The sequence below is a fragment of the Mytilus galloprovincialis genome, chromosome 1, assembly GCF_965363235.1.
Source record: "Mytilus galloprovincialis chromosome 1, xbMytGall1.hap1.1, whole genome shotgun sequence".
Classification (NCBI taxonomy): Eukaryota; Metazoa; Mollusca; class Bivalvia; order Mytilida; family Mytilidae; genus Mytilus; species Mytilus galloprovincialis.
Window position 1 is genome coordinate 58860618 of NC_134838.1, and position 14079 is coordinate 58874696.

The following is a 14079-nucleotide window of genomic DNA, read 5'->3' on the forward strand; positions in this document are numbered from 1 at the left end:
TTTGAATTGCTTCACCTTTAAACATGCCGAAGCATAGAGTTTATTCTCAATGTTTAGGCCGAATGGACCGACCAGTATCTTTAGGCATGCTGACGTTTTTCTTAATAGACGATCCTTGTTGTTCTTTACTCGGACCTTACTATTTTTTCGTTTCAAATTTTGTGAAGAGTTCAAGTAAAACGTGACTAGTGACAAGATACGCCAAAAAATTACGAAATATTTGGTTGTTTTTCCTCATAAATGAATACGCATAAGAAAAAAGTCCCTATATAATTAGAAAAAAATTGAGATTAAATGAATTTATTCTTTATAAAAACTCTCTAAGGTTAATGCTCGGTAGCATGTAGACAGCACTATTACTATTTGCAAGATATTTACGTATCAAGCAACAAAACTATTATCGGGATACATGTACCTTGATATATATTTATAAATGTGTATTGTTCAATTTACAATTTGAATAAGTTTAGAATTAAAAAGTATTTAATTTATCAGTTCAGATTAAATGAAGAGGAAACTGTTTCTCCAGTAAGTATATCGGTTGCTGTAACACCCAACTCAGTATTACCGAACAGAAACGCTACTCTCAATTCTCGTTCTGTATCACTTGCTTTTGAAAACGAAATTTTCATTGACCCGAGAAGAGTACAACCTGTTTCGTCCACGAACATCGGTTTCTCCTTTGTCGATGCGTAAAGGGACAGTTCCCAGGGCTCTTCATCATTGCAATCTACAGTGAAATTGTGTTCAATTGCGGTACCGATATCAACTGTCTCATTTTTGCGGACTATAACATCAAATAGGCCATCACAAAATTCTTCTCCATCTTCCTCTTTGACGAGATGTTCCTTGTCATGAATGTTTGCATCAAAAGGTAAACTAATTCCTGTGCCGTAGGTGAACCGCATTACACGAGATGTAATATAATCCGGTTTGTGACCAAAAAGACAAGCTCCTTTCAGAACAGCCAAACCAGCTTCATCTGGGTTTATAATTCTCTTATCTGGAAACGCTCGCTTAATTGCATCTTGAACAAGAGAACATTCAGAAAAGCCACCAACCAGTAAAATCTGAGATACATCAGATGATTGCGCTCTCTCAAAAATATCTTTCATTAGAGATACAATACTTTCAATTGTTGGTTTGAAAATATTTTTAACCAATTCTGGGGCAATTCGGAGTTTGCCACCTTTAAGTGTGACTTTATCTGCATACATGGACGCATCAACAGCGGAATCAATGTCTTTATTGAGAAGTTTTAAACAACACTTATTTATTGACGGATAAGGTATGCTGATAGTTACTTTTGTATTTCTGTCTGGTTCAATAATTCGTTTGACTGTTTCGAAATCGCGAAACAGATCCAAATATGAAGATGGGTCCTCTTCCTTTAATGAGTTCATCACTGGACGTCCAAATATATCCACAAACATCTGCAAGAATCTTTCATCGACAGAGGTACCTCCACAATTGTTTCCTGTAGCACTGCATAGCTCTTTCAGATTTTCATTTGAAACCTTTTCATGGACGGTTAAGTCAGCTGTGCCACCTGCATGCAAAATGTATGATTTAAAATTGATTTTATTTTATAGATATTTATATTGAATGATTGTAACGTTCGGAAACTGCTGATGTTTTTACTAGTAAATGAAAATAAGTGTAAACAATTTTTATTACATTGATTTTTTTCTACGTATTTAAAGGGGCATTAACTGTCATATTTATGTTCACCGATTAAATACACATTAAACATATTAAAACGTACAATGTATATCCAAATTATAAAAAAAATCTAAAATAAACAATTTACAATGCATGGGCTCGATTATATGTATCAACATTTCGTGGGTGTTTTAGACTATATGCCATATAATCAACTATCGAGGTGACCTCCGAAGATTGCCGACGTTCATATCAACCGACATAAACACAAATACAGATAAATGAATTATTCATCATCGATGTTTCTTATCTTATTTTGAAAATTTTTAACTAAACTGGCAGCTGAAAGTGAACCATTATTTCACAATTTCACGTTCATGAGTGATTGAACAGAGCAAGTCATATATTTTTTTATATATCTCGTAGCTAATGCCCCTTCAATTCTTTAAAAAATGGTACAACACCATGCATTCGAATTGTGCTGTACTTTTTAATCATGTTACATGTTTATCTATTTTAGAGAAGATAACAGTTGCATAACAGCAATTCTTTTGAATATCTATTAAGCAGGTAACCTGTTGATGTAAATGTCCTTTGGTTTTTTGAGTCTTTGTTTACTCCTTGGTTTTGATTGTTATTGTTTGTTGCATAAAAATATCACTTTCAACATACCTCCAAGATCAACCACCATGTATTTTGTTCCCGGTTTGGCCATTTTAAAATCAGCTCCGTTAAGTTTTTCTGTTGGTAGGTATTGACAGAATATAGATGCTGCTTCCGGTTCTAAAGCTATGAATAGTTTATTTTCCGGTATTCCAGCCTATAAATGAACCAAAAGGTAAATATGATGGGTATTATTCACGAAATTTTACATATTAATCTTCACCACTGCATTATACGTTAATCGTCACAACTCCAATTAATGTTATTAGGGAAAAAAAACAAACAAATAAAAACAATCGCAATCCTTACATGTAGTTACAATTGGCTGGGTTGTTTCTTAATATTAAAGAGAAAAGGACGAACTGTGAACTCCTTATCTATTCATAGTTCCTTTACAACGAATGTGTATATCAACACATAATTGTACAGTGTTTTCGATTTCTAAATGATCACATGAATGTCAAATTTTGGATTACCGATCTAAAATGCTATCAGAATAGAAGAAGACGTTCGCAGTTACTCAACAAATTATTGCATTGCGGACTGAAACATTTATCAAGCATTCATATAAAACAAGTAATAAACATTTCGGACCTATGAAGCTCTATTGTGGTATCATAATATTGGGAATGTAGGATATTTCTTGACTTTACACTTTTCTTCAGTTATCAACTAGAAATCGAAAATTAATTAATATACCTGGACTGCGCCTTTCCTCATAAACTGTTTGGCACTATCAGTCCAGATAGCAGGAACAGTCAGAACCCAGCGTATTTCTTCGGGTTTTACACCAGTCCCTTGTTTTTCAAATAGTTCCAGCAAATGGTTGACAAGTGCTTTAATTGACAGAGTAAACACATCTAAAGCTGCCATTGGTTTTCCTGTTATGTCTTCTATGATTAGATCATTACCTACTTTCTAAAAAATATATTTTTATCGTTATATAGTCGGTCGTTCCTAATGGGTGAATAGTTGCACAAGAACATAAATTACACATGGAGTCTGTTTAAAAAAGAATGCATGATTATACATCAAATTCGGTAAAAATAAACTAGATAATAGTATGAATGTACACTTCTCTTTGAGATGTAAGAATTTGAAATATTTAAATTTTCTGAAATCTTTTCATTTTTCGAAGACAATTATTCGTAAACTGTAGGAAAATATATGAAACAAGAATGTGTCCAAAGTACACAGATGCCCCACTTACACTATCATTTTCCATTGCCATGGACCGTGAAATTGGGTAAAAATCTAATTTGGCATTAAAATTAGAAAGATTATACTATAGGGAACATATGCACTAAGTTTCAAGTTGATTGGACTTCAATTTCATCAAAAACTACCTTGACCAAAAACTTTAACCTGAAACTCCCACTTTCATTTTCTATGTATAGTGGATTGTGAAATTGGGGTCAAAAGTCTAATTTGGCTTCAAAATTAGAAAGATCATATCATAAGCAACAAGTGTACTAAGATTCAAGCTGATTGGACTTCAGCTTCATCAAAAAACTACCTTGAACAAAAACTTTAACCTGAAACTCCCACTTTCATTTTCTATGTTCAGTGGACCTTGAAATTGGGGTCTAAAGTCTAATTTGGCTTTAAAAATAGAAAGATCATATCATAAGCAACAAGTACTAAGTTTAAAGTTGATTGGATTTCAGCTTCATCAAAAACTACCTTGACAAAAAACTTTAACCTGAACGGACGAACGGACGGGCGGACGAACGAACGAACGGAGCCACAGACCAGAAAACACAATGTCCCTCTACTATGGTAGGTGGGGCATAAAAATTACCAGAATAAGACAAAGGTTTGTTAAAATATATTAGGGAAGTAGGTCACAAAAAAAAGTATATCCTTTTAATCTGCAGTTCATTGGAAAATGACAATCTGAAGGTGCATGATTACAAAGCGTGTGGTAAATATTGAAGAATTAAATATTTAACGTACCTTCTTAATACTTGTTTTAAATGAAATGTCATGAATTTTCATAAATATTGTAATTTTCCTATAAAAAATACCTTGTTTTATATCGATGGACTTTGTATATGCAGAATTTAAGAAACCTAAGAAATCCATATCATTCAGGACTAAAGCACTGTAAATTATTATGGAAGTTTGTTTTCTTTGAATATACAGGTTACGATTAAAGATACCTTTTTATTATGTAAATTCATTTTAAATCTACGAAAAAAGAAATAATCCGAGTGATCGTCGTCCATAACCAGGTCTGAATACTTATTCTCTGCTTCGTATCCAAACGCATCAAACTGCTTCTCAGGATTTAACAGCAAACAGGTTGGTGTTTTCAGTGATAACAGCTGTCTTCCGCCTGCATTCCAAGCTTGATTTGAATGGATCTTCAATGGGTCAGTTTTGAAATTGCCTCTCATTGAAAATGCATAACCTGAATATGCTGTTCCGAAGTCCAATGCGGCCACTAGTATATAATCAGGGTCTTGTTCCATTTTTCCTTGAACAAATAATTGTCAATGCTTTATATATATAAATAGGAAGATATAGACAGTACATGACTATGTTAACCGACAAGGAGACAACTAACATCTAGAGACGAAATGACCGAACGTAGAAGTTACCATACTATCTTTTACACTGACCAAAAACACGTATTGCATTTTTTTTTAATCACAGAACTCCATATGGCTGTGATTAAGTAATTAAAGTGTGTTATACAGAGAGTAAAAAGACACACAAGCAAAGTAAAACTTGATACTATAACAGAAACTTTATAATGGAGAAGTGGCATTAGAATACATGTTACTTTATTAATGTTTAACTATAATTTAAGACAAACCAGAAGTGTCTTTTTTTCAAAACAAAACAAAAACACATTTGCCTTCAGAGACGTTTAAAATTACGAACACAAATTTACATATTAAAACTTTCCAGTGTATCAATGAGCATCTACAGTTGTTTTTTTTTCTGTATGTTACACTTGTCATGGTGTTTGTGCATTATTGTTGAAACTATTTGTTTAGCAATCTACAATGCTTTTTCATAATATGAAGATATCTGAAAAATATTATCTCACTCGGAGCATTATTTTTGTTATTCTTACTTGGATTTAACGGTACTGATTCCAGTCTTTTGCTAACGTTTTTTGGTCCATGTGCTGACTGCGAGACTACAAAAGGCAAACAAGCATGTAGTATTACATGTTCGCATCTAACTATTTATTATTTTTATCTGAAGCTGTCACCAACTTACAATGTAATTGTGTGCTTTGGACTTTAAAAATTAGACAAAGCTAGCATCCTTTAAAAACTGAAATACTATTTTTTTTTCTTTCTGCGAAAAAAAAGTGTGTGTATTTCTTATGTATTTCCTGTTTTTGTATAAATGAAATTATCCTTTTTATTTTTCACTGAATTAGTAAACACTAAACATACGCTGTTTCTAAATATATTTAGTGTATAATAATTTGCTTTCTTATGAAAAGCAAAGATGACCTGAGATGGATTTCACTATTATTTCAGGTCCTTTTTGGTCATTTAACTCTTTCGGATAATCATTTCTATTCTTATACATTCTAAGCTTTTAAACATTCGGCATTCAGAGTTATTGATGAATCATGAAATTAAAAATGTGTTGTTTTCATTTAGTATGGTGACGCAGGGACGGTTCTAGTGCATCTCTTGTAGTGACAGTGGCGGTTATTAGCTGATTTTGCGTTACATTTACTGTATATCTCTGCTGTTGCTAGAAGTATATTTTTAATTCCTGACAAGCTTTAATTTAGTCCTTTCGAATTTGGATAACAAGATTTCTGTCATTCTAATAAAATTGTTAACAAAAATGGTCCAAATTCAATAATGTTAATAATTCTTGCTAATCGTCAGACACAGGAACAGAGTTCGTTAAGACAGAAGGGAATCGACAGTTACTTACTACTTATTATAAGGCCTAGGGTAAGTGTGTTATTATTCTCTCGAAAAGAAAATGTCATTCGCTTGAGTGTTGAAAATAACAACCGTGTTACAGGCAAACAAATTTTCAAATGTACCATGATTGATATTTTTTCATAATCAAATTCCTTATCTGAATTTTTATTGTCTGATATATACCAGTTGTTCCAATGTTTTTCCTTTAAAAAATCATTTGTCATTCTTTACATTTCGGTCGAATAAATTGTAGAAACGCCAGTTAAAGCTTAACTTAAAGACAATTTTTAAAGTTCTTACTTGGAGATAGAGATACAGTTTCCAGTTTTTCAGTAACATTCTGTGGTTCATATGTGGTCTTTGTGGCTAATTTAAAAAAGCAACAAATATAAAAGAATGCCTGCTGTTTAATTTATACTTTGCATATAATTTTGAATATTATTTTAAGGAATCACTAATTGACAGAATGATAGTGGAATAAATTATACAAACTAGTAAGCATAACGTTAATACATTAAAAAAAATGAAAGATTGTGTTATTGCTCATGTTTTTTTAATTTCTCAGAAATCATAGTTACATCAAATTTGACGACATTAAAAGCTTTTTCAAAATAATGGGCATCAAAAAGTTTAACAGAATTAGAGACTAAAATTATCTGAATCGCATACAATCTTTATCGTTCATTGGTTCATTTCGTGTATTCTTAAAGATGAAATTAAGATAATTGTGAAAAGTCAAAGTTACTATTAAATAATATTTCTAATGAATAATATATACATTATTTGGATCATTGATAGTTTGTAAAGAGAAACCCTACAATTCAATATCAATAACTTTGTTTAAATTTCATTTAAATTAAATAAGTCCTACCCTTCTGCCATCCTTCAGGGGTTCCTCGTGTGTACATTGTTTTTCTATCAAACAAAATGGCACTCTTGTGTTCATTTCTGCCTGAAAAGTGCATGTTTATATAATAAAGGAAATACACGAATACTATTCATCCTCACGACTGTATAATATACATGTATGTAACAAGTACTATTTGCAGTTTGGATATGCGACGAATTATAATAAAAATCGAATTTCTTATTAGCAACCATAAACAATAATGTATAATTATTCAATCATGAAATTTTGTGAGTGTTGCACCAGTCCTGTTCATACGAGCCCCGTTCATACAGATGTCGGCTTTACCTCCAAAACTAAACAACCCTTTAGAGAGTATTATTCAGAAGAGATGAAGTTATGACCATACTTTTTCAAGTCATTAAAGGTCTCGGAAAAAGAACGATGTTTAACCCCACCGCATGTGTGCGCATGTGCGCCTGTCGCATGTCAGGAACTTCTAGCCTTTTATTTTTTTAGACTTGTGTGTTTTTATATGTTTGGTTCAATTACTAGTATATGTTTTCGGAGTTAACTGTGGCTTCCTTTTCTATTGAAAATTATAATAAGAAAATGTGGCATATAGCTAACGTTTTCAGATCTGTGAATTTAGTAATAAAGGTGACCAAATAGATTTTACATTTGACAAGCGTTGTACCATAAAATAAGTTAACAAATATAGGTCACCGACTGCTTTACATAATGAGATAAACCCATACCGCTTAGTCAGCTATAAACGGGCAAGAAATGACAAATATAAAACATTCCAAACGAGAAAACTAACGGCCAGATTTTTGAAAAAAAAAAATCAATGAACGAAACAAAAATATGATATACAGCGACAAGCGACAACCACTGCATTACAGACTTGGGACAAGCACATATAGAAGGTGGGAGATTATAACATGATTTCGGGCACATAACCCCCCTCAAGCATATATACATAATTGTTATGGGGCCAGCTACCCAAAGATTGTCTTGCTGAGTTGGTGACCTTAGCCTACATACATGTACGCTCTTTGTTCGGGTTGTTGTTCCTTTCAAGCATTCCGCGTTCCCATTTGCAATTTTATTATATCAATGTTTTGATTGAAGGGTAAGGGGTGGGGTAGATGTCTTTGTTTAACTTTAGACTAACACTAAGATGAATAACTGTTCGGTATTGTTAAACACCATAGTTGGCATTATATGTAGGTCAAAATATTCATTTTATACGCAATTTGCGTTTACCAGTTAAGTTCCTTCACTTGTCTAAAATTTAAAATTTAATAAAAGTACATGTAGTTTTAAATGAAGTTTGACTATTTGATGTTGGTTCTCTATTACCTTTTGGCTTTTCTCTCTGTTGCCTCGGCGTCTCGCATTTTACACACTTGTCTTTATTAGCATCGTTAAATTCGTGACAGTTGAAACACACCCACATCTTTATTTAAATCAAGCTGCAAAAAACTAATAAATGCACTATGATATAAGAGTATTTATTACTTTTTTATTGCCAACATGCATGGTGGTAACTAATGCATTGTGTACATCGCATGTATTATTATGTTACTATGATACATTATACACTTGAATAAATTAAGAATCAGATATTTCAACATTTTAGCGAGCTTTATATTCGTTGATATTATAACAAACATAATTTGGGCTCTATTAAATTTATCCATTCTTAATATGCAATTCATCTCAATTCTTTAAACGGTAAACTTAGAGCTTTTTAATTTGGTGCAAGATATTGGAGTTCACTAATAAGATAACATCTTGCCCATTGTTGCATTGTTCATGTTAAAAAATTATACTTGTATACCATTGGGTGCTTCCAACCAACAAAAATACGTTAAAAGAATTAAAGACAGTTCAAGCATTTTTTAAATTGTTAACATAAATGTATTTCAGAATATGAAGCCCTAATATGTCGAAGTTTAAGATATCTGTCGGTAAACTGTAAAAGACAGAGGAAAATACAAAAAAATCTCGCAAATGTATAGATACGTAAGACAATGGTATTAACTGACATATCAGGATTAGAAGATATTACCAAAAGTGTTGGAGCACACAAACCACCGAAACCTCAAATAAAAAAACGTACAAACGACAAAGGTTAACACATGGTACAGATAGCTTACATTGTAAAGACACCAAATATGTTGGCTTTAATCAAGAGAATGCATAAATCCACCATTTTGTCTATAAAACAAGACTTTAAATTACATCATTAAAGAATAACTCACTATCAAAAACCAGCACATTACAACACAAGACAACCACAAATTTAAAACAGGACCGAGAAGCGCCCTCTATTTGAAGAAGCTACCTAAAGCATACATTGTGACAGTTGTCATAATCCATACAAATTAACAGCATTTTTCAGAAGACAGGTTTGCCATTCTGAGTCAATTCTTGCATGATACAGTATTCGGTATTTTGGCTTCGTCATCCGTCACGTAACTTATCGATACATGTAAACTGTCTAAAAATATTAATCATGACTGACGACGTATCTATTGCACTTGAACTCATAAATAATACTATCTACAGTGAAAAGGGGGCGGGATGGATGAAAAAATTGACAACGAAAGTATCCCGTACAACTTGATGCAACTCAAATGGTTCGAAAATAAAGCTTAAATGCAACGAAACTATAAAATTCTTATTAATTTGGCACATTGTGAAAATAAAACATGTGGACAAGAATTTAAATACTTGACACTAAAAAAGTTCGTCGGTTATAAAGAGCTTAAAAAACCTTTTATTTAGCATTCTACACAAAAATTATCGTTTTTTATATATTTTTACACAACAATAGACCGAACAAATATAAAAGAGCTTTCTTTTAAAAATACTGAAAGTAGATTTCTTACCTTGAACAGCTACGTATTAGTTTCTAAATATAACCATACAACCGTAAGATGTTTACCGGTAGGGTTTCTATACTACCTTTACCTTGAAAATGTGACCCTACCCAATGATTGTGTCGATAAGAGATAATAATGTTTCAGATTTACTGTATAATATCGATCTTAGAATTCAAAAGGCACAAGTTGAATTCCATTTCACCAGTTTTCCTTTTCTTCAAATATTGAAAGTCGATTAAAATCCACTTTTGGTTTATGTAATAATCCCCTGATTTGCTCAGATATTATTAACAAAATTGTCCTGTTCCTCCTCGGAAGCTGATTAACATAATCAAGTTTTTAAAGATAACAAAATAGTTAATTCACTTCATTCATATTACATGTACAGTAATGTGAGCTCGACGACAAGTGACGAAACAATAAATATATATGCATGCAACAGATATAAAGCATCAGTCTTATAACAGACACAAAAGAAAGTCCAATTTTCTGTTGTGATATGTATGAAGATTGTTGTGAATTTAAAAAAAAAGAGAAGATATATACTTTCCATATTAATTAATGATACAACTTTCCTCCAGAGAGCAAAAACATCTACATTTTTAGGTCACCAAATAGTCTTCAACAATAGGAAAAACTCATACCTCATAGCTATAAAAAGGCCCTAAATGACAAAGGCAAAACAATTCAAACAAATAAACTAACTGCCTGATCTATGTAAAAAAATAATGAACGAAAAAAAAAAAAAAAAACAGAGTTTCAATGTCCCCGGCGTTGTACATATTTTATCTTTAATTATAGAACTTGTTCGAGATATTGCTGGTATAAACCATTGTATTAGTTTTATAACAATTTTGCAAGTACGTTACCCGTTGTAACCCTAACGAGGCCATTTTCCAAAATGTATTATTTCCAAGGGGCATAACTCTTTAAAAAAATGGTTCGGCCACCATTATAGAACTTGTTCGAGATATACATTGTATAGATTAAGTTTAGCACGAATCTGGCAAGAATTGTACCTGTGAAAGCGCAAAGAAAACCGGACGGACGGACAGACGAACGGACGGATGGATGGACGGATTTTTTCCAAGTTAAAGTAACGTTGTATGGTACCAACAATTTTCTTCTTTTAAGATCAGACATGCATACTAAAAATGTTTGCAAAAATGTTCTGAGATACACGAGTACGTGTTCTTGAACAGTAAACAGTTTGTCTATAAGTAGCATTAACGGGTTATTATAAATTTATGTTAAATGTTTTTTTAAATGTTTTTAAACTGTTTTGATTCAATCCCAACATTTTAAACTGTTTTGATTCAATCCCAACATTTCGATTTTGACCTCTTGATAAAACAATTTCAATGAATATTGGTCACGCTTTCTTTTTTCATTACACTATTTTGACCCAAATAACCTTTAAGGTGTGTGTATATATCTTTTTATTTCTGGTTAACTACCCGCTATCACAAATACGATAGCCTAATAAATGTATACGATTTAAATAAACAGTTCCCAGAACTAGGTATTTTCAAAAAATCTGTATATACTAGATAGAAGAGTGAAGTAGGTCATTTAAATTATTTTTAGTATATTTTAAGTTTTATTGTTTACTAGGCAGAACTCAGTTGAGAAAGGTCATTTTGAAATATTCAAATCATGTGGCTTCCGTCGTCTGTGGTTCGTCGTTCGTTAATTTTTGATTTTTTTTTTTTTTTTTTTTGTCTTTTTATAACATAGTTTTATTCAGACTTCTCATTTTTATTTAACTACATATATACATATATAGCAAACATGGTGTATCGTGCATTTTCTACAAATTGACTTCATTTTGGTTTTGATTCGACGATAAACATAAACAGATCGGAAACCATTTGAATGAATTCTAACGTCGTAATACATTTGCATAGTTCTTTCTAAAATACATATGTAAACATGTCTGTTCGAAATTGACCAATCGACACAGTGAACTATAATGCACTTGTGGTCTATTACGATTTTACTATCACCTTAGAACTCGTGTAAGTGTGGTTGAAAAGTGTCTTTTTGTAATGTATCTCAGAATATCTGGTTATTAATTTTGCTCATCTAATGTTATAATATAAGTGATAAATTTACTTTTATCAATTGCATGTTTAGAGTTTTAAAATATTGTTCACCGGCTTCAGCATTCTATTTTTCCCCGTCTTAATCCCTGGCGGATCCAGAACTTTTTGTAAGAAGGGGCCATTAGAGTCTGACTGACCTAAGGCCGGGGAGTCCCGCTCCAGTCGTGCTTCAGTGATTGTCAATAAAATCAACCCACAAAAGGATCCGCCAATGTTATATATTCTGTCCATTGTCCAGGGAAACTCGTCTTAGAGCTTTAAAACTAGTTAAAACATTTTAAAGGAATGGGTAACATAGAATCATATCCAAAACAGTGTAGCTGTGGCCATTGATTGACGACCTTAAATTATCGCATTGCCTGGGCCAGATTATCTGAACGTTTGTCTATAACGACCGCTGCTCACTATGAACTTGTTAAAGACACTTAAACTGTGGGGTCTCAAAAAGTTCTCAACACCTAAATAAAGAAATTAGAAAAACTAATCAGGAATAACACGACGCTTTGATTTATATCAATAATATAAATCAAAACATAAAGTTATTCCTGATTAATTTTTTCGAATTATTTTAATATTAAAGGCTTTAAGAACTTTTGGTGACCCTACAGTTTAAATTCTATAATAAGTAAGTAGTGAGCAGACTGCATGCTGCAAAGCACCGTGGCTTTAAAAACAGGCACATAATTTGTATGCAAAGTCAATGTGTTTTATAGACTAGGACATCTGGCTATTGGTGTTGACCCGTAGCTGTGTTTCGGTTATCTATTTTTGTTTGGTTGCTGTCTCAAAGAAATCTTGGCTTAGTTTTAAACCTGTTGAATGCCAGTATCACTCTTACACGTGTATTTAACAAAAGAAAGGGGGAAATGGGGACGGTATATTATTTTGTGACACAGAAACACTTCGTGTAAAAGAAATACAATAATAGTAACCGCGCTTTTGTTTGTGTAATCATCGTCTAACAACTAAAATCTTATAAACTAATCACACAGTTACAGAGACAGATAAGTATTTAAAATAAAACAACGAAAGTGCATTTTGCAGACTGATACTCTCTACTGTTATTGTTGTCATCGTGATGAAGTAATAATAATACAAGAAATGCAGAGGAAATGCCAAATACGTCCTCTAATACGGAACGTCGGGAATAAGTATGGTATCGACGAAGACCCAAATTTAATGTAAAAAAAACCATGCACATGAACAAGACAACAGTAGCAGTAGAAACATTGTAAATAAAGGATATCTTAAATATTATCTGGTTTGGAAGAAATTGTTTTACATTCTTTGTTGAATTGAAATAACAAAATCACAGGCACAATATCTATAATATTATTTAAAATCATAAAGGTAAGTGCCACCATCTCTTTGCCGAGATATACACTTTTTACTTTTTTCACTGTAGTCAATTCAAATGGCCCATTCATTTGACAACATGGCCCATTATTTTTTAAAATGGCCCCTTGAACTTAATTTTGAGGGGCCCTGGGCCCATAGAGAAAAAATCCTTCCAGATCACTGTGCAGTGCCTGTTGACACACTAGAAAAAAATACCGGTCATATCTGAGGGCTTGCAGATATCATTTTTGAACAATGTAACTTTTATTATTCTTTCAATGACAGCAGAAAATAACAAACTGTAGATTAATTATCAGTAACTATATATAAACTCTGTACAAAAAAGAAAAGATTTGTGAATGAAAAATTCAGGAGCCTCCCGTTTTCAAAAAATATTTCAATTACTAGTACCATTTTAGTGGGACACATACATTTATTCTCGTTTATCTGAGCATGTATTGATTATTCAGATTAAAACAAAAACTAAATTTGAAAAGTTTTTCCCGAAACGACAATGGAATTATATTCGATATCTACTTGATGATAGATTGGTGGATGTCTTTTCAGTTTTTGCTCTAATACTCCTAAATGCTGCGTATGTAACGGAGAAGCAGCAAATATCAATAAGTAGTATATTAGTTTAATCCTGCCGGGTATAAAAT

At 32.3% G+C, this 14079-nt stretch overlaps 1 protein-coding gene across 2 annotated transcripts; it reads right to left on the reverse strand.

The window, feature by feature from the left end:
- Window positions 1-284: 284 nt before the first annotated feature.
- On the reverse strand, window positions 285-10234 carry LOC143079802 (heat shock 70 kDa protein 12A-like). Of its 2 annotated transcripts, none has more exons than XM_076255395.1 (9): window positions 9981-10234; window positions 8446-8558; window positions 7105-7185; window positions 6534-6599; window positions 5411-5476; window positions 4488-4804; window positions 3025-3243; window positions 2335-2482; window positions 285-1549 (listed from the first exon to the last, which is right to left on the reverse strand). In XM_076255395.1, exons 2-9 carry the CDS (start codon window positions 8540-8542, stop codon window positions 492-494), a joined length of 2052 nt encoding a protein of 683 aa, XP_076111510.1. In that variant the 5' UTR covers window positions 8543-8558; window positions 9981-10234; the 3' UTR covers window positions 285-491. The 2 variants fall into 2 exon arrangements, with proteins under 2 accessions (XP_076111510.1, XP_076111519.1); XM_076255404.1 differs by having other exon boundaries at window positions 8446-8568.
- Between the last annotated feature and the right edge of the window lie 3845 nt (window positions 10235-14079).